This window comes from Amblyomma mixtum, chromosome 8 (genome assembly GCF_055824585.1).
Source record: "Amblyomma mixtum isolate Tamu chromosome 8, ASM5582458v1, whole genome shotgun sequence".
NCBI lineage: Eukaryota > Metazoa > Arthropoda > Arachnida > Ixodida > Ixodidae > Amblyomma > Amblyomma mixtum.
In genome coordinates, this window is record NC_143019.1 from 37433072 (window position 1) to 37458033 (window position 24962).

Genomic DNA, 24962 nt, shown 5'->3' on the forward strand with positions numbered 1-24962 from the left:
TTGTCCCGCTAATTCACGGTAGCAGGTTCATGGGAATCGGCCGACGCCATTGACTGGAAGGGGGTCCTTAGACTGGAAAAGGCTGCTTTTTTATAATACAATACAAAACAACACAATACAACACAATACAATACAATACAATACAATACAATACAATACAATACAGTACAGTACAGTACAGTACAGTACAGTACAGTGCAGTGCAGTGCAGTGCAGTGCAGTGCAGTACAGTACAGTACAGTACAGTGCAGTACAGTACAGTACAGTACAGTACAGTACAGTACAGTACAATACAATACAATAGAATAAATCTTTATTTTCTAGAAAGATCTGGCTCGTCTCTTGAGCTAATAGCTACACAGACAGCTTGACGACGCCCAAGAGACCATTTACATGGCAGCAACATAATGAAAGCAGTATCGTTAATAAACAATAAAGACAAGAACATGACAATAAACGTGACAGATTAGAGCAATTCTTGAGTTGTACCCGACTAGAGCATGACTGATGGCGGCTGGCACATGTTTTATTGTCATTTTACGGCTACCGTGTAAATGTTGAATGACTGCGTAAATGATGTTCGTACCGATAATTACCTGGCGAAAATGTTCTGCGCGTATCTAGGTTCGGCTACACGGTCATTTGGGGCTAGCTGGACTGTAAAGCCGCTGAAAGCGCCGTTGAAATCCGTGGAGGGCGCCTTGTTTTGTATTCGAGCAGAGTTTGTGATCCATTGAGGAGACGTCATGCGGGCGCAACGTGCATTTCTTCGCTACCCTTTTCTTTTTTAATGCGGCTATGTCGGCGGGGTCGTGTCCGCAAAACCGGTCCGCAACAGTTGTGGCGTTTTCAAAGAAGTAGCATCGAACGAGTGGTTGTAATCGAAAGAGGATGATGTGAGGATGCTGCGCAAAAAAAATATGTTGATAGGATTATTAGTTAATTAATTAGAGCCAAAAATGTCGAAAAAACGTCGAAATAGCGCAAGCGTCGATATAGTGAGTGGATGGGAAAACAGCCTTGGACGCCAAAATAGTGGAAAAATAGGCAAAGGAGTGAAAATAAAGTTTGAAATGAATTGGAATGTATTTGATGAGTGAAATTAATCGAACAAAAAGTTTCATTCACACAGATTAATTAGTTAATTATTAGCAAAAACCATTGGACGGTTGAATAGGCCGGACGGGTATATAATGAGTGGACAGGAAAGCAACCACGGCGTCACATTTGAAAAACCAAAACGGTTGATAGAGATAGAAGAACTTAGAATCAGAGTAAATAAAGAGGCATTTAATTAAAGCATGAGATAATTAAGCTAATTCAGTAGTTCAATTAATTAACAAACAAAAAGAAAATGATTAAGAGAGGCAAAGAGAGGCGACGAGTGCCGAGGAGGCGTCAGTGCTTTCGTATTCTCCCAATGCGGTTCGCCGCAGTGATCTCTTTTATTTTTTATTATTTTTTTTTCGGAGCGTCTTTCCGAGGTTATTAATCTGTGATTTCCGCTCTGTGTAGGAGGATCGTGTTTGCACAGCGAATTGGGAACGGTCGGCCGTCCGAAAAAACGTACCCGCATTTCCGGATCCGAATAATCGACGTAGCGGCGCCAGCCTGTCTGATACTCTGTGGGACTGCGGAAAACCCTCTCTGTAGCGTTGTGCGTTACTTTGCGCCATCTAATTAGTTATTATTGAATTTTTAATGCGGCTTGATGCTCAATAATGACCCGGCGTTATTCCGCGCTTCGTGTTTAGGTTCGTTTGAAGATGCGTGGTTGCTTTGTTTTATACGGCAGATTGATGTTGGTTGCATGCGCTTTCTTTTTATGTGTAGGTGAGCTTTTCACAGTCCCTTTCTTTTCACTTACTGTGAGCATGTGCTTAATTTCAGGGCGCCGAACGGGCCTGGGGCTATGTCAGACATTACAGTGCTTTATCGCTATTCCCCTTGGCCACTGTTAACTAGGTTGCTTTAGTAATGAGTGGTTTTAGGGTTAGCTTCGAAGTAATAGTTGTAACGCGGCGTATTCGCGTACACGCAGATCGCATCGGACGCTTTTTTTTTTCTGAAACAACAGCTGGTATAGTTTATGTGCGTCTAGTGTTCTCATTCAGAGCGCGAATGAGGAATTTCTGATTTATATTGTTAGTGTGGAAACAGTCACTAGAGGTAGTTGCGCATTGTCAATTATCAGCATTGTATCTTTAGTTTGTAATTAGGCATGTTTTCGAGACGTTTACCCTTGGTTGGCTATCTATCAGGTGTGATAATCGCAGTTCATTTGGGAGCTTTATACGCTGTGCATGGACTACGTGGCATGAAATCATAAAAAAAACCGTACCATGGACAGACCTTGAACTTGTCGGGAAATAAACGTGTACTGGTTTCGTCGTAATCGCCGACCGCCACGGTGTTCTTCTTTGAAAACTAATAAACAATACGCCTATATAGGAGTAAAAAAATTTGAGGACACTTTGGCAACTAAAGTGTTGAGAGGAGAAAGCCGAGGACACTATGCCGTGACGACTTCCGGTGGGTGTGACGTCACACCGTTCCCTTGGCTATATCTATACCCAAATTATACATCTTTCGGGGATCTTAAGTGTTAATTACGCTTGATTACACATTTTTCCATCTAATTTGACCCAAATCCGAAGTTTTTCCTACCATTCTGTGTCAATTTTCGCTATGCCGTGACGACTTCCGGCGGATGTGACGTCACCCCGTTCCCGTGGCTATATCGATACCCAAATTATACATCTTTCGGAGATCTTAAGTGTGTAATTACGTTTAATTACACATTTTTCCATCTAATTGGACCCAAATTCGACGATTTTCCTACCCTTCTGTGGCAATTTTCACTATGCCGTGACGACTTCCGGTGGATGTGACGTCACACCAGTCCCGTGGCTATATCGACGTCCGCACTATTTCGACTCAATTTAGACATTTTTGACTATAATTGGTTGACTAATTACTCTACAGTCATCAAACTTTGCTTCTAGGTTCACTTTTTACTCCTCTCTCTGAAGCAACCATTGGTTTTCTTCTCGTTTAATTCCCGAGTTAAGCGCGTGTGACACGCTTTGTTAACGAACGACAGTGTGAGACATCAAAGGCTTTCGCCTTAAAAGGGAATAAGCTGTCTTCTGTCGCACTCCAAAGGGAGTGTGCAAGCGAAGAGCTTGCTTCTTCTTTTTAGTTCTTTCTGTTCAGAGTGCGGGAAGCCCGAACGCTGCCTTCGAGGATCGCGGCCGTGGCGCTGCTGCTGATGCCCTAATTACGCAAGCTGGACTCGCGACACGGGATTTACACGGGCCGTACTCCTTCCCCTCATCCTTCCCCGGCTTCACCCGCCTGATTCCCCCGCGTTCCTGTGATGAGGCAAGCTATAGAGGCGCCCACGATGTCGACACCGCGGTGTGCATTGCGTCCTTCTCCTCAGTCTTTTGCGGACACGACACTCGGACGACCCGAAAAAGAATCTAGAAGAAAGGAAAAAAGGTAAAAGAAGCAGATTCGGAGGAGGCCGTATAGTAGTATGCGCGGGGGTTTACCGGAGAGAAGTCAGTTGCGAGGCATTCTGCTGCTGTTGCCGCTCTTGAGGTCTCCTTCTGGCCTGATGCCGCGCATCGCTATGTATGGAAACCGCGGAGATGTTGCGAGATACGCGGTGGCATTTACGACGGCTGGTCGTGTGCAGATGAAGCTGCATGCTTTCTCTCTGTCTGCAGTGTCACCCAGGCGAGCAGCACCGCATAGTAAAGTGGGTGCGTGACAGAAAGGACAGAGTGTGGGCTGCGGGTTGTCGCGTTTGTCTTGTTTGTGCTTGATTCCCGTCTTGTCGCGCTTCGAGGATGTGTTAATTATGTACGTCATCTCTCCCAGCTTTCGGACTTGTTTGGGTGGCATTAGTCACGACTTAGCAGTGTCTGCTAATTTTGATCGGACATTAATAGGTGTTGTAACTATACTGGACGAGGACGACCCTGGGAATGGTATCTCGTAATATTTCTACTATGTAATATTGTTTTCTTCTTCTGACTCAGATATTATGCAAGTGTTTGCGAAGATGTAGCGTTATTAAAGGCAGGACAAAGCTAATATACGCACTACCCTTGCCGGCGCTTTCCGTGCTAACAGCACGTGCGTAACCACGGTAAGATGCAGGCTGTGAAATGTGCGTGCTTGAGTGCATTTTCCCCGTCATGCTATAAAGGGGTTATACGCCCACTCCATTGGTGTTCCTTCCTCAGGCAAGGTATCTGGTTAGGCATGACAGGACGTAACAAGAGAAAGTTATGGTGGGGTGTCAGGAAAGCGTTATGCTGACATATGTCATTGGTTCTGCTGTTGGCGGTCATCGCTCGCTGATTCCTGCTTTCCTGTGTCAATTTGACTGCTGTTCTGAGTGCCGTAGCATCATATTCTGGATCAAGACTTTCGGTGCAATCAATCAATCAATCAATCAATCAATCAATCAATCAATCAATCAATCAATCAATCAATCAATCAATCAATCAACCGGCCAATCAATCAATCAATTAGTCAGATCAGCCAGTCTATCGATCAGTCAGCCAGTCAATCATTGGGTCAATCAGTCAATAAACCAACGAATAAGTCAAGAGTGAGTTAATCAAGCAAGCAATAACTTAATGATGAGCCACTTAATGAATTACTCAATCAACCAGTCAGTAAATAAATCGATTTCTCAATTAGTCGGCGATTCAAGCAATCAGCCCGTAAATCAGTAAGTTAAGCAGCCGAGTTTACGTAGTCTACGCATGCATGGAGTGCTGACGAAAAGCCTATAGTTCTTGACGTGCGCACTCTTGTCTGCAATAGACACTGCGCAAACTGCAATATAGAGGGTGTTTCACCTAAGACTTTCTGCAATTTTTAAAAATAAGCTATTTGAATTAGATGCGCGCTTTTTCTGGCATAGCATTGTCAGTGGTGTAGTACATCATAATGCAGCTAAGACGTGCTAACTAGCAGGCTTGTTAACCAATATTTAATAGTTAACTTTTAAACTATTACCCTTGGGCTCCTTAATTATTGAGAGGCATGCAGCCCACCGTAAGTACTGTCCATATCCGTTTTTAGAATTTCGAGAACGCGATTATCGTCGCCGCTGTGGCCCAACAAATTTCGCCTACATCGCGTCAAAATACATGCGGTTTGAGAAGCTTGCAGGCAAAGCAACCTCTCCAGCGAACCTAACTCGCCGAAATAGCCAAAATTTGTTGGGCCACAGCGCCGAGGATAATCGCGTTCTCGAAATTCTAAAAACGGATATGGACATTACTTACGGTGGGCTACATGTTTCTCAATAATTAAGGAGCCCAACGGTAATAGTTTAAAAGTTAACTATTAAATATTGGTTAACAAGCCTGCTAGTTAGCACGTCTTAGCTGCATTATGATGTACTACACCACTGACAATGCTATGCCAGAAAAAGCGCGCATCTAATTCAAATAGCTTATTTTTAAAAATTGCAGAAAGGCTTAGGTGAAACACCCTGTATGTGTGCGGTACTCCTGCTCTGTGAACGCCGTTATTCTCTTCCCCCACACACCCTTTTATTATGGGTATGACGGTCCGTGATCGTATCCCCGCGCCGGCCATTTCGGAGCTGCTTTCTGGGAGCAGGCTCTTCCCAGTGCACGCTCGGGCTATTACTGAAACCCCGCGGGAGTTTCAATTATTGAAGCACCCGCTCGCTCCCACACGAGCCCAGGGCTTGGCGGCGGCGACTTCCGGCATGCTGACGGCAGATCGATACAGCTGCTGCTAATGGCGGCCACTGACGCACGCGTCGTTAACGGATGGCAACCAGAAAGGAGGAGTGGCTGAGCGCTGTACACTTTTTTTGCAGCTTGAAGACGAAGCGCACTTTATGGAGAAGACAGCGTTTTCGTGCTATTGCACAAAAAGGAAACCCATTGTGCGCTTTTCCTGCGAGAAATGATGCCCCTTAACAAAGAACTTTTGTGCGAAATCGATGGGCTCTTCGCTGTGTTCGCATTCACAGCGGAGAGCTACAAAAGAGCGGTCTTCATAAAGGAGAAGAGAGAGAGCGGTTTCGATTTCGCTTAATTGCAGACTGAAGATCATTAGCCGCAATGCGCCAACGGGGGCTTGAAACTATTGAGGAAGGAGCTTTTTTTTCTACTAGGTTATCTCGCATTCGCAAGCATTCGAGCCTTTTCGAAATGAGGGATCCTGGTCGGTTGACGAGGTGTACGTTGTGACGTTCCCGCTGTTTTGTGACGTGTGGGACTTGTCATCGTAATATGCAAAGCCCGTCATTGTCACGTGCGAAACCTGTCACTGTCACGTGCTTGATCTGTCACTGGGACGTGTAGAACCTCTCACTGGGACGTGTGGAATCTCCCTCTGGGACGTGTAGAACCTCTCACTGGGACGTGTGGAATCTCTCTCTGGGATGTGTAGAACCTCTCACTGGGACGTGTGGAATCTCCCTCTGGGACGTGTAGAACCTCTTACTGGGACGTGTGGAATCTCTCTCTGGGACGTGTAGAACCTCTCACTGGGACGTGTGGAATCTCCCTCTGGGACGTGTAGAACCTCTCACTGGGACGTGTGGAATCTCCCTCTGGGACGTGTAGAACCTCTTACTGGGACGTGTGGAATCTCTCTCTGGGACGTGTAGAACCTCTCACTGGCACGTGTGGAATCTCCCTCTGGGACGTGTAGAACCTCTTACTGGGACGTGCAGAACCTCTCAGTGAGACGTGTAGAATCTCTCTCTGGGACGTGTAGAACCTCTTACTGGGACGTGTGGAATCTCCCTCTGGGACGTGTAGAACCTCTTACTGGGACGTGCAGAACCTCTCAGTGAGACGTGTAGAATCTCTCTCTGGGACGTGTAGAACCTCTCACTGGGACGTGTGGAATCTCCCTCTGGGACGTGTAGAACCTCTTACTGGGACGTGCAGAACCTCTCAGTGAGACGTGTAGAATCTCCCTCTGGGACGTGTAGAACCTCTTACTGGGACGTGTGGAATCTCCCTCTGGGACGTGTAGAACCTCTCACTGGGACGTGTGGAATCTCCCTCTGGGACGTGTAGAACCTCTTACTGGGACGTGTGGAATCTCTCTGGGACGTGTAGAACCTCTCACTGGGACGTGTGGAATCTCCCTCTGGGACGTGTAGAACCTCTTACTGGGACGTGTGGAATCTCCCTCTGGGACGTGTAGAACCTCTCACTGGGACGTGTGGAATCTCCCTCTGGGACGTGTAGAACCTCTTACTGGGACGTGTGGAATCTCTCTCTGGGACGTGTAGAACCTCTCACTGGGACGTGTGGAATCTCCCTCTGGGACGTGTAGAACCTCTCACTGGGACGTGTGGAATCTCTCTCTGGGACGTGTAGAACCTCTCACTGGGACGTGTGGAATCTCCCTCTGGGACGTGTAGAACCTCTTACTGGGACGTGCAGAACCTCTCAGTGAGACGTGTAGAATCTCTCTCTGGGACGTGTAGAACCTCTCACTGTGACGTGCAGAATCTGTCACTGGGACAGGTGTAGAACCTTCACGGGGCCGTGTAAGATCTCTCACTGGGACGTGTAGAACCTCTCACTGGGACGTGTAGAACCTCTCACTGTGACGTGCAGAATCTGTCACTGGGACAGGTGTAGAACCTCTCACGGGGCCGTGTAGGATCTCTCACTGGGACAGGTGTAGAACCTCTCACTAGGACGTGTAGGATCTCTCACTGGGACGTGTAGAACCTCTCACTGGGACGTGTAGAACCTCTTACTGTGACGTGCAGAATCTGTCACTGGGACAGGTGTAGAACCTCTCAAGGGGCCGTGTAGGATCTCTCACTGGGACAGGTGTAGAACCTCTCACTAGGACGTGTAGGATCTCTCACTGGGACGTGTAGAACCTCTCACTGTGACGTGCAGAATCTGTCACTGGGACAGGTGTAGAACCTCTCACGAGGCCGTGTAGGATCTCTCACTGGAACATGTAGTACCTCTCACTGGGACGTGTAAGATCCCTCACTTGGACGTGTAGAACCTGTCTTTGGGTCGTAAGGGGGACCAACCATCGATGTTTGCTTACAAGCTCCTCTTTCTACGAGCTTCGCAGCTTTGTGACGCAATTCAAATTCATGTCGACACTAGCAAAATAGCAAAACCGCACAAATTTGCCTTGGCCGTTGCTTGGGTGCTGCGGTAAGAAAAAAAAATGTGCCAAAAATTTTTGTTTCTTTTTTATGACTAAACTGATTAAGGCTATCAAATAGGAGTATTGTTTAGATGCCGCCAATTTGGAGCTTGAATTTGGGAACAGGTGCGGGCTGTTTCGGTATTAGGAAACGAAATAAGCCAACAGCGATTGAAATCAGCGAAAGTAGAAGACATTTACTTGGCGTTTTTTGTGATGGGAAAGTGTCTTCACAAAACTTATAAATTCTGAATGATATTCAGCACTGTATAAACGAGATAACAAACGCCTTCTTTTTGAGTTTCTCCTAATTTTGTTCTACTCGATTCCGGTTTTCGCATAGTAAGCAGCTACCAAAAGTAACTTCCCTAGTAGTCGAAAAAAAACCAAAACAAAAATCATTTATATTTTTCGTTTGTGCGCCTTCGCGTCGGCGCAGTTACTCGGTGTGAGGTTACGCTGAGCGTTGCACCTCCAGCATTGGAAATAGAGATGACTGCACGGAGGAAAACCCAATGAAAAGAAGATGTACAGAACACCCGGAAAACCTAGAGCACGTTCCGTGATCTCCGATGTCACTTTTTTTCATCGCGAAAAAAGGGAGGAAGATGGAATTTATCGTGCCCCTGCAGCGTTACGGAAACGTTAGTTGCCCTGTTAAGGATAAGAAACGTCTTCATGTCTGCCTTTTATGGGACTGGGTTTCCGGAAGTTGAGCCTCCAGCTGTAAGCGACAAAAAGTAAGGAGAGGATCCTGTGTAGAAGTGCTATATTGCCGCTCTCTGGTCAAGCACTGCAGGTGGTCGTGTAGTTGGTGGGACGACCGGATTGGTTACGACGGCTTAAGCGATCCGGAGACACAGCACCGTGTGGTGTGTAGGCTGGCCATCCTGATTGCCGTACGTGCGACGTTGTAGAAAGAGACTAACAAACAGCCCGGTAGGTAAAGAAAGAGAGAAAAAAAGAAAACGGGTTTAGCGGGGAAGTGTACTTACCGTCCCTTGAGCCCTCCCTGAGGCTGTTGCGCTACGCGGGAGTCACGTAATGCTCTGATAGCAAACATCTCGGCGCTTGTACAGCGCGGTCAGGGGTCAGCGGAGACGGCGGTTCCCCGGCGATTCCCGTTCGGCGTGCTCCGAGCTGAGAGAGTGAAAAGAGGAGCTCCTTGTACGTGCCTTTTCTGGATCCTCTCGGGATTGCACTGCTTAAACTTTTGCTTTATAACTGTGGGAGGTAAACACGCTCGCCGCTGTGCAGGGACCGGTCATGCGTGAGAAGAACTCTTAGACTATGTCGCATTCATTCATTCATTCATTCATTCATTCATTCATTCATTCATTCATTCATTCATTCATTCATTCATTCATTCATTCATTCAGTCATTCATTTTTCGCGGCGGTTGAATTTCTTTGGAGGAGAAATTCGAGGCCCGTGTACTGTGTGATGTCAGTGCACGTTAAAGAACCCCAGGTGGTCGAAATTTCCGGAGCCCTCCACTACGGCGTCTCTCATAGCCTCAGTCGCTTTGGGACGTTAAACCCCATAAACAAACAAACAAACAAACAAACAAACAAACAAACAAACAAACAAACAAACATTCATTCATTTATTCTATTCTATTCTCGTCTATTCTGTTTTGTTGTAGAATGCCATTCAGGAATTGCAATACGAAGATGATCCGGTTTACATAGCAGCCCTTCTGTGCCTTCTGTGAGATAACCGTTTTTGTGTGTGTATGTGATAGAATCTAAAGGTTTTGTTCGAAATGAAAGCTCGAAATACTTTGTTTCCCACAAGCACTTGTTGTTATACAGTCCCAACCGCTGTTAGTGCACTTTGTCGCCGATACGCTATATGTTATTTCTCTGCGCGCAGTCGTGGAACGCTCAGTACAGCTGTTCATGACGCCAGCGGTTCGCTGCAGTGATGATCTCTTCGTCGGACGCCAAAAGCGTACCTTTCACATGCTCCCTCATACTGGGAAACACGTACAGGGTCCTTCAAAAGTTCCCAGGCCACATTGTCCGCTTTTCATCGGTATATCCTGGCACTTAAGATTCCGATAGAGCTATCGACGTTCTCAGATGGTAGAACGATCCTTCTTCTATTCTCTACAGATATTTTGAGCTTCGAGGGTATCTCAACAGCCCGACTATGCTGCTCAAAAGCAAACCCTGTGGCCTTGGAACTTTTGACGGACCCTGTACGAGACCATTGCCTTCTAGAAGGCATTCTGCTGTGTCTGCGTGCAGGGACTGTATACGCAGGGCACAGGTGGCGGAAGTTTGCAGCCGCTGGTGGGGACTGTGTTGAAGAGTGACGTACACGGACGTACAGTCTTGGTCAAAAGTCTTAAAGCCAAACTCTTTTCGCGTCAGCCGCATAATAGCGCTTGTACGGCACTATTAAAGACCGAAGGAGCTTGAAATGCTAGCAGAATGTTTCTACTGGATGTAGGGAAGCTTCCTACTTGACTTGTGCTTTGAATGATCCGCTATACACGGAGCTTTCTAGGGACATTAATTTCGCTGCAGGTCAACGCTGTGGCCTTAGGACTTTTGACCAAGACTGTACCTGCGTGTTCTTAGGAAAAGGGGTATCCCAAGCTTTCATTTGAATATAACACCTGTCATTTCCTTCGTCTGGTAAAAAAAATATAAAAGTTAAACAAGTGAAAAACTTGATGAGCACGTCTGGTAATAGTTACGTCGTACTATTTAAAGAAATATATGCCAGTTGCTTGCATTTTAATTAGATTTCTCCGCATGCTCCGCTGTCACATTCGCTGTATTCGAGTCGCTGTAACGCTGCCGTGAACGCGACACCGCTTTCTGGCGTGTTTGTTGCCAGCCTACATGAGAAACAGCCTTGAGCGCCAAGGGTGTAGTGCAAATGACGATATGATGATGATGATGATGGTCATAAACACGTTTATTGCGCAAGTTTGGCTGCCCGGCCTAGTGCCGATAAAAAGTGTGTAACACGCTTGCAAGGATACTTGCGCGGCTAATCGGCGGCGTACCGCGCTCTGCGGTCTCGTCCAGCTGCCCTAATTTACGGGCCGCGCAGCGCTGACCCGGAGCCGGACCTCGCGCGATGCCGGTGTAAACCGGACCGTGCCAGCCCACTCCCCCGCCCTTCGCGCCAAACTCGCGAAATGGGCGAAGCGGAACGCAAACAGAAAAATAGAAAGAAAGAAAACATGTCCAGGAAAGGAAGCGCGCTCATTCTCCCGTCGTCTTCGCGCTCCACTGATACGGCCGCCGCCTTTCAGCCGTGCTGCGCCGGGTGTCGGTAATCACTGTTGTCTCTGTTCTTCCTTGGCGCGCGCCATCCTTGTGCCCGGAGGAAGGTAAACAGACGACTCGCATTGCACAGCTGTTCCCGCCGTAGTTGTACGGCTTTATCCTCCCGTAAGGTGACCTGCACGCGTCCGTGTCGTAAGAATAAAAATAATGGGAAAAAAGTCGAGCATGGTGGCAGCTGCCACCACCCCGTTTCAGAGGGGGCGCTCCTATCTTCAGTTTATCCACCCATCGTAGAAGACGGCAGCCCTTGTCAGTCATTGCGTATTGCGCATCGTCGTTGTCCTCAACTAATAAGGCGAAAGCCTTTAATGGCTCATGCTGTCGTCTGTTAACAAAGCGTGTCACACACGTTTAACTCGGGAACTAAAAAGATAGAAAATCAATGGTTGCTTCAGATAGAGGAGGAAAAAAATGAACCTAGAAGCCAAGTTTAACGACTGTAGAGTAGTTAATTAATCATAGGCAAAAATGTCAAAATTGCGTCGAAATAGCGCGGACGTTGACATAGGTACGGGAATGGTGTGACGTCACATCCACCGGAAGTCGTCACGGCATAGTGAAAATTGTCACAGAAGGGTCGTAAAAACGTCGGATTTGTGTCAAATTAGATGGAAGAATGTAATTAAGCGTAATTAACACTAAAGATTCCCGAAAGATGAATAATTTGGGTATCGTTGTATCGATATAGCCACTCGAATGGTGTGACGTCATCATCCACCGGAAGTCGTCACGGCATAGTGTCCTCGGCTTTCGCATCTCGCCACTTTAGTTGCCAAAGTGTCCTCGCAATTTTTACTATCGAACTATACACACAGGCGCGCTGTGCGTGGCACATCGGCGCCTTCATCAACTAATATTACTGTGGAACTAATATCGCTGCCAGACGTGCCGACGACCCAGAAAAGCAAAACCATGGGCCAACCAGGCTAAACACATGCTTTCGCACGTCTAATCGGTTTGACTACGTTAAAACCCTACGCCTTTCTTTTTTCTTTGAGTTGCGAAATTCATCGCTCAGGGTGCGGTGGCCTGCACTATAGTCCGTAAGCCTTTAGCAACGAGCGATATAGACTGCCTGTCTCGAGCGAAACCACTGTGTCGATACATTTTCGATGCGTGCATGCTCACTCGCAAAAAGTCCTGCGCGCGCGCGATAATGTTCTTACCATGGTTGTGTGGTTGAGTTTAGTTGGATTAGGTTAAACGAAGACGGTGCCGGGAGAGGCCCCCGATGGAGTCGAGCGACGACTCTAAATGAATGCGACCTGGACTGAAAAGACGCAGCGATGCGTTGGCGTTGAGAAAGGCCTCCTTGAAAAAGGATTCCGAGCGCTGTTCGCTGTACGTGTAGTCCAATTAAGATAGTTGGATTAAATCCGCCTAATTAAAGCGAAGCTACGCCATGCGTCTTGGGACTACGCTTTTACTTGAGGCCGCACGCAGATTTCGCAGTGAGCCCCACCGCCACGAACGGAGCGAGCGACATACAGTTCCATGCATTGATAGAGTAGGCGTTGTAAAGCTTTGAGAGCATCGAGGAGCGCGTGCTTTTTAGAGTTCTAGCTGTAGTACTTAAGGTCGCGTTAGTACGAAACACAAGGTCATTCAAGTGGGACCAGTGGGTGGTACCATTGGTACACAGATTGTGAATCACCTAATTGGCGTAGAACGGTCGGAGTGGTATCAAACGATTCAGCGCGTTACGGAGTATAAGGTTACTAGTCGGATCAAAGGGTAGCTTATCATAAGGATTCGCATCGACGACCTCTGGTTCCCCTAACCGTGACTTCTTGAAACTTCAAACGCCCATTACGGCCAAACTGATTGACGTAGTACATTCGAAGTGCTGTCAAAGTAATGCTTTCCCAGGGAAATATTCTAAAATGTACTTTCTTTGTCCGCCGCGGTGGCTCAGGGGTTACGGCGCTCGGCTGCTGGCCCGAAAGGTGCGGGTTCGTTCCCGGCCGCGGCGGCTGAATTTCGATGGAGGCGAAATCCTAGAGGCCCATGTGCTGTGCGATGTCAGTGCATGAAAGAACCCGAGGTGGTCGAAATTATTCCGGAGCCCTTCACTACGGCGTCCCTCATAGCCTGAGTCGCTTTGGGGCGTTAAACCCCAATAGACCAAACCAAACTAAACTTTCTATGCGAGCTAATCTCAAAATTAGTTACTTGTCAGTCACCATGTTTGCTCCATGTATTACTTGCTCAAAGCTTGTGCGTCGCAGGACAAGGAACAATTTTATCTGGTTTGTCGGTTGTATTCTTCCAACCGTGCCGCGGTACTTGACTGTGGCACGTGTACGTTCATTCATTCTGCACGTGGGGTCGTCAGAGCGGTGTGACGAGGTTAGGCAAATGTTTTTTTTTTTCACTTCCCCGAACTGCACACACACACACATACACGCAAAAAAGAGTTCAAACACTGCTCGAGGAACACACAAATACCGTAACAGTGACTCCTCGTCCTCGAAACAGATGGGTGCGCGTTTCCACCTCTCTTGTATCGGAATCCCCTCTCAAGTGGTGTTCTGGCGTTATCGTTCATACTTGGCTTTCCTTTTGCCTTCTTGGCCCACTTATACCGGGTTGCATGTTAACCTCCACTCAAGCGCGCCACTCTAGCGTGTTCATTGTTTTGCGAGTAAAGGCTGTTATCCACTGCTCTGGATGGCTGGGTAGGTGTAGGGGTTTCTGTTGCTGGGCAGGTGATCGCGGGTTCGGCACCTGATCTGTTCGGTCTGCGTTCAGTGGCGCAAGGTTAGGCGATGAAAACGGAAATGGGGTTTGCACCCAACTTGTGAACAGCGGCATCGTATACCACGAGCCTATAGCACTGTAAACATGAAGCACCCTGTAAGGCAGTACAAAGGGACTCAAGAGTCACGGAACTGTAAACGTGAAAACCGTATAAGGGAGGTAGTATAAAGTGAGTAAAGAGTCATAACACTGTAAACATGAAACATCATATGAGGGAGTCTGGCCTTCGTCAGAGTCCATAGTCCACTTTGGCCATTTCGACGAGTTACGTGCATCGGAGAGGTTGCTTTGCCTGCAAACTTCTCCAAAGCGCATTTATTTTGGCGCGGTGTAGCCAGAATTTCTTGGGCCTCAGCGCCCAGGGTAACCGCGTTTTCTAAACTCTATAAAATGGTTTAGATTTTAATTGCGATGGGCTGGCTACACGCCTCTCAACAATTAAGGATCATAGCAATAATAAATCAAAAGTTAACTATTCAATGTTAGTGGCCAGCCTGCTAGTTTGCACGTCTTAACTATATGCTGGTGTACTACGCCGCTCGCGATGCTATGCCTAAAAGAAGACGGTTCTATGACGAAAAGCACTTGCTGTGGACTTGCCCGGCTACAGCCGCCGTGAGACGATGCTTCCTAAGGAAGGTAGGCCTGCGATGGGACGTTGCAGGCGACTATCGCAAGTGGACTCATGATAACCGCTTTATCGAGAACTTTTGCCAGTTTTTATGCGAGGCTTGTTTACAGTCCTTTTTCTCGCTTTCTCTCCATTTTTCTTTATGCATAATGGCAAACATCTCGAATAAAAAATAAATAAATAAAAAACTCGAAAAGCCTATCTTTAAATATTGTGTAAAGTCTTGGGTGAAACACCCTGCATAACAGCGGACGGCTTTATAAAAGCACGCGATTCAGCTAACAAGCTCGCGCGCTGGATGTTTGCGGAGCGTTTTTCTTGGCATCGCCGCGACTCCAGTTTCTCTGTCCCTGTTATGTCGGTGGTGGCCGACGCATCTATTTCGGGTGTCGCATGGCCCCCGGACGGCGCGGCTTCGATCGAAGCCAGTCGATAGCGCATATGCGGACGATTCAGGAGCGCGCGCTCGCACACATACACGCCACAGATACACAAAAGGGGGCTCGGATTTCGTCTTTTCTTTTTGTGCCCTTTTGGATCGGCGCCCCACTCTTGCCTTCCCCCTTCTCTCCCCGATATCAATTGCCTAATGGTGTGTGCATACTATGTCGGTCGGTTAAACGAGCATAGCAGGCCCCGCAAGCTGCGCTAGGCGCTTATCAGTCGCCGTCGACTCGTTTTCGCGCGGATCCAGCTCGCTCGCTCTCGGGAAAGCTCATTAGGGCAAACGAGATCGAATTCGAACCACTCGCGTCTGACCTTTCTTTGGTTTGGTATGTACAGTCTTTGTCAAAAGTAACCAGGTTGCATGGTTTGCTTCTAGCTCGTACAGTAGAGCCCTTACAGCATCCCTGAAGATGAAATGGTCGTTAAAGGTAAGGACTGGGGTTCTTCTTACCTTCCAACATCTCTTGATTTTTAGGAAAGCCACAAGGGCTCCACTATACAAGCTAGAAGCAAACCCTGCAGCTTGGTTACTTTTGACAAAGACTGTACGTATGGAGTTTAATGTCCCGAAGCTGCGCGGAGGCTGCGTGGGACGTCGTGTAGCGGAGGGCTTCGGATTGATTTAGACCACCTGGGTTGTGGTATTTCTTTAACGTGCGCTGACATCGCACAGAGCACACGGGCGCGCCTTTTGCGTTTCGCCTCCGTGACCGGGATTCGAACCTGCACCCTTGGGCTGAGCGGACGCACTCCAAAGCAACTTATAGCCGACCGCGGCTGATGTTCGACATTTTAAGGTGAAGGCCTTTAATGGCTCATACTGTCGTCCGTTAACAGAGGGTGTCACACGCGTTTTACTCTGGAACTAAAAAAAGATAGAAGAAAACCAATGGCTGCATCAGATAGAGGAGGAAACAATGAACCTAGAAGCCAAGTTTTATGACTGTATAATAATTAGTTCATTAATTATAGGCAAAATTGTCGAAATTGCGTCTAAATAGCGCGGACGTCGATATAGCCCGGGAACGGTGTGACGTCACATCCACGGGAAGTCGTCACGGCATAGTGAAAATTGTCACAGAATGGTCGGAAAAACGTCAGATTTGTGTCAAATTAGATGGAATTATGTGTAATTAAGCCTAATTAACACTTAAGATCCCCGAAAGATGTATAATTTTGGTATCGATATATCCACGGGAACGGTGTGACGTCACATCCACCGGAAGTCGTCACGGCATAGTGTCCTCGGCTTTCGCCTCTCAACACTTTAGTTGCCAAAGTGACCTCGCAATCTTTTTCCTCCAGCGTTGGTCCAGGGCTGGGCCGTCCTCCGCGTTCGTTTTAATGCGAAAGTATTTATACCTGTATGGCTCACCGGAAATGAAACTCGATGTCGAGAAAAAGTGGCGTCGCAAACCCACGTGACCAGCAAAAGAAAAATGAAATTGCTTCGGAAGGGCGCGGGGAATTTAACCCGGGACTTTCAGATTGCGAGGTGAGCACGCTGCCGATTGGCCACACAACCTTTTTTTTTATTATTGCCCTTTTCTCGGTAAACAAAATACATATCAGATGAATCGGACAGGTGATCCGGCGTGCAGACAACTGTTCTCTCTGTAAATTATGCAAGTTTGTCACGTACTCCAGTGCACTTATCCACTGAGGTAAACATGGCTCAGTTTTCAAAAGCTGTACGATTTCACGAACAGAATCGACAAAATACTGGTGAATTTTTCCTCGGTGACGTCAACTCCTGGAGCTGCAGAAAAAAACGAACTAGGAAAACTCTTGTGTGCTATATATAGCTTCGATTCAAGTTTCTCGTGTTTTATTTATCTCGCTCTGTATTTGCCGTTACAAAAAAAATAAGGGGGGGGGGGGGGGGGTTGTTGAGTACGCAGGGTGACCAGATCTTTGGGAGTCGCGGATTGAGTGGATTTGGCACGAAGCCAGCGAAACGACACACACTGTCAAGCTGCCATTTTTTATTAACACACACACAGAGCAAAGAAAAGGTGAAACAGCGACGGCGCACCAACGAATACATGGTGCCATCTCGTGACTGGCCGTTACACTACTAACAGGGGGCGTGTAGGAACCAATGTGCCCCGGTTTTGAACGCATCATCTTTTCTTGGATTTTTTTTTTTATTTTAACAGTGTGGAAGAAAGAATACGAGCGCAAAAGGGAAAGGGGGGGGGGTACACTTGCCATCTCCTCATGCAAAGCAGTTTTTCCTACGCTCCCAGTACTTCTAAAGAATGGAACGATCCTCTGAATGGAGTTGTATCGATTACTGACTTGAATAACTTTCGAATGTTTTTTTTTTTGCCTAGCATTGTATAAACACTGACATTTTTGTGCTGCACTAATGAGTTTATTGTCTTAGTCAATATTGTATGTGTAGCATTAATCATATGTGTACCTTTTTTATAACATTGTTTGCTGTTCATTTTTCGGCCCACTTCCTTCTGCAATGCCTATACAGCCGAGAGGGTAAAAATAAATAAATAAAATAAATTCGCCTCATTTCCATCTACGGGAACGCGAATGGCTTTTACTTGGAACGAGATCGCCAGCGGCGTGTCCGCTCAGGAAAATGAAATGGTGGAAATGATAAGCGCCGGAACCAAAAGGAGAAAAATAATTCAAACAAAGATGAAGAGGTTGGGGGGTGGAGAGACCGATTCCCCCTCCTCGATCGAAGTGACAGAGAAAGGATGTGGCGTTCTGTCCGTTTCTCACCCGTTGTCGTATCCCCCCGGCAGCCAAGCCGCCTGGCTAACGGCTGTGTCTATGGCCTTCGTCGTCTGCGAACGGGACCCCGTCGTTGGTTCGTGTTCGGCCCGATCGATGTACTATATGCAGGAGGGGAAACGGCGACGGCTGCTGCGTTGCTGCTGCCATTGTTCCAACAGCACCGCCGAAGGTTTGTAATGTACCGCATTGACGCGAGCGTAAGTGGGGACATTCTGCAAAGGGGCCATGGAGTTGAGTGGGGTTGTCGTTGGGTGAGACGAGAGAGGACCTTGAAAGCATTGGTATAAAAAGGCCCTCATTTTGGGGTCGAAGACGTCGGTTCCGATTATAGTAGGAGTGATGGCGATGACGTAGTGAGGACGTATAAAAGGAAAGAAAAGTGAAGTGTAGTCAGTAAGAGTGGAAACGACGGCACGATTTGGATCGGCTTCTCCTTCGCGCTCGAATTTCAATGCGGTAGGATTATAACCCTCATGGTGAAAAAAAAAAAGAAGTTGTCGGTCATAAACTTTGCCTATTGGCTGGAGGAAAGTGGAGTCATTTCGGGTAAAGGCATCAACAGATCCTAATGTTATCGCATGCTAGGACATAATGTAGTAATTAGGTGTCCTTGAGAATTTTTGTTTCTGGGAATGACATCGTCAGTGCATGGCGGTCACTTCAGCAGAATTGGAATGATATAGGCGTAACGTTAAGAGATCGGAAGCGGGCAGAGTGCGTGAGTGAACAAACCGCGAGTTGATGATGTCCTAGTCGAAATAAAGACGAAGAAATGGTCTTGGGCAGGGCATGTAATGCGAAGGCTACGTAACCGCTGGTCCTTAAGGGTAACGGTGTGGATTCCAAGAGAAGGCAAGCGTAGCAGGGGGCGGAAGGAAGTTAGGCGGGCGGATGAGATTAAGAAGTTTGCGAGGATACTGTCAGGCTGATGATGACGACGATTTGTTAGAGGAGTAGCGCCCAGTGAAATCTTCCAAATGAGTCCGAGCGCGCCATTCGCGTCGCTCCGTTGTGCCGCTATACCAAGTCGAGCGGCGCAGCGCGCTTTCGTGTAGGTTACCGGCTCGACGCTGTCTCTGTTCGTCCATACATCTTCCTGAAGTGCGCTCCGCGCGCAGGTGGGGAGATTCTCGCCGGCAGGGGCACGCGAGCCCTTATTCTCTCTCGTTATCTGGCCGGGTTGTCTCCCTGCAGGAGCTGTACTGGAGCGGCCGCAGCATCCTCCGTTTGTACTCCGCGCTCCAGGACCGGGGCAAGCGCAGTGGCGATAAGGGACGGCACTTTCCTCGCCTGCCGGTGACAGCAGCTGCTGAAGCGCGGCGATAAGCGCCTCCGTGGCGCTGGGGGTGAACATTCATGCTGTGCCGATGCGGCGCTCTTGTGTCTCAGCATGGAGTTTGGATAGTTCTGTGCAGTGCAGCCGAATACGTTTTGTTATTACGGGCTTTCAGGGGCTTTTGGCAGGGGCTGTTATTACGCGGTTGAATTACCCTGATTGGTTGTCCCTCTTGGGGACTGAAGGGACGCGGAGGGCAGCTCGATCCAATTTTTGGTTTGATAGTAAAAATTGATTCTATATGTGGCTCTTTCAGGGGGCGTTGATGTTTGTTGTCCGGCATCAAAGGAGTCATTTATTGCTGCGAAAATTGAATTTTCAGCCTACAAACGCACCATCCGCAACAATTTTACAACAATAGCACTTTAAGCTATACCACACCCACTTACCTGCTCTCCACCTTAATCTCACGGCGTCTGAGTCGCATTTACTTCGTAAAGTTCCCCGCCGCGGTGGCTCAGCTGGGTTATGGTGCTCGGCTGCTGACCCGAGATACGCGGATTCGATCCCGGCCGCGGCGGTCGAATTTCGATGGAGGCGAAATTCTAGAGGCCCGTGTACTGTGCGGTGTCAGCGCACGCTAAAGAACCCCAGGTGGTGGAAATTTCCGGAGCCCTTCACTACGGCGTCCCTCATAGCCGGAGTCGCTCTGGGACGTTAAACCCCTCATAAACCAAACCAAACCTTGGCGAAGTTCAAAGAGAGAAGACATCCTCCCCACCATTGCCAGTATCGATCAAGGATTCAATGTATTCGTTCAAATCACTCAGTGCAGCAACAAAGAAAGCTTATGGTCAGCGCCGCCGCCTCCTGACGCCGTCGTCTGCGGCGTCCCTGGGCAGCATCGGCCTGCGCTGCTCGTTGAGCCAGAGCATTCGGCGAAGCCTCCGCACGAGCGGGTGCTTGGCCCCTCCGCAGGCGCCCGTGAAGTCGTCCGCCTCCAGGTCGAACGCCACGACGCCCAGGAAACCCGAGCCCGGCCCGTCGAGCAGCAGGGGACGGGCGGACTCCGGCCCGAACCCGGAGTACCAGTCGAGCTGCGACTGCACCACCAGGCACGCGCTGCGCGGACCGTAGAAGGAACGCGTCGCTTCCCGCCTCCGCGATGACGTCGACGGAGGATCGGCCAATCGCGGCCGCGCACCGGGCTTCCTGGGCCAGGAGCCGTTGGCGAGGCGGCACATGTCGCGGTACGAGGACTGGCCAACCTGCGTGCAAGGGAGAAGGCGTTGTGATGATGATAATTATGTTTTAATGGCGCGAGGGCGTTCTTCGACAGGCGCGGATACTGACCACTATACTAACGAGGAGAACCAATTAACCAGTTTACCAATTTTCTTCAACAGTGGGGAAAGGAACTGCTTTCGTTTGTGTTATGGTATATGAAGGTTTAACATCCCAAAGCGATTCAGGCTATGAGGGACGCCGCAGTGAAGGGCTCCGGAAATTTCGACCACCTGGGGTTCTTCAACCTGCACTAACATCGCACAGAACAAATCTTGACTGCGGACTATTCGCTTTGGACGATTGAAGTTGAGGAACTGGTTCAACATAAAAAGGGAATTGAACGACAATGAATAAGCGCTTTGATGCTTACGTCTTTCTAGCACACTTGTAGCTGTAATATGTTCTCTTTTTTTTATCTTTTATATTACTGCTCGCTCTCTTCGCATCCAACAAAGGGCAACGATGATAGTTCCACCCTCTTGTGGTACGAGTAATTGTGGAGGTATGTATTTATTTATTTTTTAGCCAGCCTAAAGCGACACCTCTTCGATACCTACAGTGAGCCCTGGAAGAGATGAATGCTGCTGCATAAAACTTGTCCGGTAAACTACATGTATCCATAGTCCGGCACGATATCGGCGGTAATTTCGCTCATCGCCCTTTCGTTACTTACCTCCACACTAACTTATCAAGCCTAACGCCCAGCTGTTCTAAGCGCGTTTCCTTTAAATGCGCTTGTCTCTAAGAACTTTAAGCTAACGTCAATCTACACCATTTAAAAGAAAAATTCACCGGGATACCTCATTAGAATATGTATCGGCAGTGCGGTAGCATTACCGCTATTGATGTCTTCACCGGAAGTGACGTTACTTCCGGTATGGGGGGTGTCGCATCCCTTCTCGTGACGTCACTTCCCTCTAGCCAGTGGGAACGCTCCGGTTTTGTGACGTCACTTCTCTCCAGCCAATGGAAATGATCCGGTCTGGTGACGTCACTTTTCTCCAGCCAATGGAAATCTTCGGTCTGGTGACGTCACTTCCCTTCAGCCAATGGAAGAATTTTATGGCCGACGGGGCATTTCGCATGAAGAATTCACAGGGACATCTATTGTTCCACTATATGTGTTGACGATGCGATAGCGTCAGCAGCTGTTGATGCCTTTACCGCCAGTGACGTCAGGACGCATTTTGGCCCCGTGGGGCTTCTAAAGCATTAAAAACGAGTTTGGCGAGGCAAGCGAGCGGGATGTGCCAGATGGCGCTCTCTATTTATGCGCATCCACTTTGACGCCTCGATAACGGAGAGAGGGAGATAGAAGAAAAAAAAGCGAAGGAAAGAGTGAAACTGTCCACCTTACTATTCCAGTATTTTTCCAGCTCAACTCCAAGGGAGCGAGCAGCTGGAAGCCGTTTAGGCAAAACGAAGCAACGCGATGCAAATGGCGCGCCCTTCGATGCGCGCCGAATGCATGGGCCTCGTCTGCATGCGTCTGAGGGTCCGGCTTCGACTGACTCTACATTAGCCTACAAGCGAACGAAGGGAGAAAAGCAAGTGAGAAAAAGTAAAAGCGGAAGCGCAGAGCGTGGACCATCTATTTGCATATCGGCTCCGCTGGTGCGTGCTGTATGCGAACGACGCGATTGCAGTGCAGCTGCCAAAGTGTTCATTTCGGTACTAGTAAGGAGTCAGTGCTCGGGAGCGGTCTTCTCTTAACCAGCGGCTTCAGAACTAGCGGGCTGATATGCTGTGGTTGGAGCCTTGACGTGAGAGTTGCGGCTAGTTTTTTTTTGCGTGTTCTTCACACAGCAGAATAAGCGAGTGGGTGGTTGGCGGTTTAATGACAAGTTATGGCTACGTTTTGTGTGCATTATTATTGCCACGCAAAAGTCTTTGATTCCGTCGTTTGAGGGGCTGGTTGAGTAATTAACGCTATAGCTCTTAGCTGGTCACACTATTATGCTTGCTCATTAAGACGCTTCATTAGTAGAAGCGCTGGCGCTACTAATTAAGGAGCGCCTTAGTTATCACTATATTTATCGTGCCTAAAGGTATAGATTAACAGTAATGAAGCAACAATGGGTCTTACATATAATCATGCAAGGCTTCCAAGTTAGGCTACTAAGACCCATCAGCTTTGGCGGAGACCGTATAGTTTCCTTTCTTATGGATTTTACCTGCTTTCGCGGTGTCTGCACGAAACAGTGACGAAATAGAGTAAAATTTTGTGCTATGGCTAGAATGAAATAGAATAATAGAATAGCGTTAAACTCCATAAAATCCAAGAATAATAGGGTACGAAATAGAACAGAACTGACGGGAACAGTACTGGCATTAAACGAGTGCCCTTGTTGGCGCTTCATTGGCGGGGACCGCTCGCCATATTAGCGGGGTCATTTCGTAACTCTACCTTGCGTAAGGGAGTCCTTGTTGCAAGGGATCTTTGCCAGTGTAGCGGGACAGCTTGCGCTGTGCAGTATATTGACTAACGCAATGGCGCCCGTTCATTGAGGGACGCGCATTCCGCATTTGCGACAGCGGAGCACATCCGTCACCTGTTTCGTGACGTGGTACGCGTCGACAAGCGAGCGCGCGCGCGCACAAAAGCAGCGCCGGAAGCGGAAGCACTGGTGACGTCATCGCCCGGTAGTAGCGAGTGTGTCGAGGACGTGCGCAGCACGCACCGAGTAAAATAGTGAGTTTGGGACAGAAGTTGCCAAACGAGAGGTGCGGTTCAGCCTCGAGGGGAGCTCGTTTTTCGCTGCAGTCGTGCGCTCTGAAACCTTCCTGGCAGCTCGGTCTGCGCTGGAACAATGGCCGGGTGCCATACTCGGTGGCCTAGTGACGTCACATTCCTGCGTGCTGACGTAATGCGCGTTTCGGGATGCACCGGTGGTGTGTAGTAATGGACCGAGTCTGTTAACTGCTTTCGTGTTTTCGCTTAGGGGACTGGCAGGCATTGTAACGAGTACTCAGGACACTTCTGGTATTCAGATACATTAGTTGAACGCGCCGCATTTGAGAAAAAAATTGGCAGACGATTACGATAGTCGGTAACGCGAAATTTGAGCGCAGATACTACCTGCCATCGCTGCTAGGTGCTATTCACCCTCCGGGATCTTCCCGTGGCTCCCACCTTCCGGTTGTCTATTCCTGCGTTCTCGCCGTGGCAGGTGGCGTTTCGCGCTGCTACTACCTGCCAACACGGCACCTGTCACACGCCTTCACACGTCACCTGTAAAATGGCTTCTTACGCCGACGGGAACGACGACTACGAAGCTGAACGCAGGAACGGGAGCCTAAGAGCTGCGCTCTAAAAGCCGTGTTTGCGCAGGCCTTTACATTTTGAGCAGTGGTTAAAAATCGGTAACTAGAAACAAGGCAAGCATGGACTGGTGAGCTTTGGCTTTTAGAGCTCGTGAGTTGCGTGACGTCATCTCTCAAGGGGTCACGTGACGCGTAACCTGGCTTCTACCGTGGCAGCAGCAGCGGAGTTTTGGAATCGTCGCAGCCCTGCCTCGATAGTTAGAGGAAGAAAAAAAAGATTGTGCGCGGACACTTTGGCAACTAAAGTGGTGAGAGGCGAAAGCCGAGGACACTATGCTGTGATGACTTGCGGCGGATGTGACGTCAAACCGTTCCCGTGGCTATATCGATACGCAAATTATACATCTTTCGGGGATCTAAGTGTTAATTACGCTTAATGCCACATTTCTCCGTCTAATTTGACACAGATCCGACATTTTCCCGACCATTCTGTGACAATTTTCACTATGCCGTGACGAATTCCGGTGGATGTGACGTCACACCGTTGCCCTGGTATATTGACGTCCGCGCTATTTCGACGCAATTTCGAAATTTTTGCCTATGATTAATTAACTAATTAACCTACAGTCGTCAAACTTAGCTTCTATGTTCATTTTTTCCTCCTCTACCTGAAGCAACCATTGGTTTTCTTCTAACTTCTTTAGTTCCCGAGTTAAACGCGTGTGACACACTTTGTTAACGGACGACAGTATGAGCCATTAAGGGCTTTCGCCTTGATATTTGGAGGGAACCGCGACAAGCAGGGTTTCCTTGAAACGGACGCACTCAGAGAACGAGCTCCGTGTTAACACGCCGTCGAGCGTTCGCTTCCTCTCTCCGTCAGCTGTGGGCTGCCCTCCAGCTTCGTTCACAGACAGCGCGTGTGTGGTGACTGCAGTGAGCATCGGTGGGAGCCCCCTAACGAGCTAGCTGCCGCAGCTTAGCCCACGTCCTTCGCGTGCTCGCTTGTTGCTCGTTGTGCGCTTCT

The 24962-nt window shown here is 48.4% G+C and overlaps 2 protein-coding genes across 3 annotated transcripts in view; one reads left to right on the forward strand and one right to left on the reverse strand.

Moving 5' to 3' along the window:
• Positions 1-24962, forward strand: part of LOC149332123 (uncharacterized) — a 373230-nt gene that overhangs the window by 91593 nt on the left and 256675 nt on the right. The window lies entirely within an intron of this gene.
• The window catches only part of LOC149332124 (uncharacterized), a 39354-nt gene continuing 34566 nt past the window's right edge, over positions 20175-24962 (reverse strand). For both annotated transcript variants that reach the window (XM_089557077.1, XM_089557076.1), the window contains one exon: positions 20175-20652. In XM_089557077.1, coding sequence (XP_089413203.1) covers positions 20239-20652 — 414 coding nt within the window. In that variant the 3' untranslated portion in view covers positions 20175-20238. The remainder of the gene's footprint in view (positions 20653-24962) is intronic.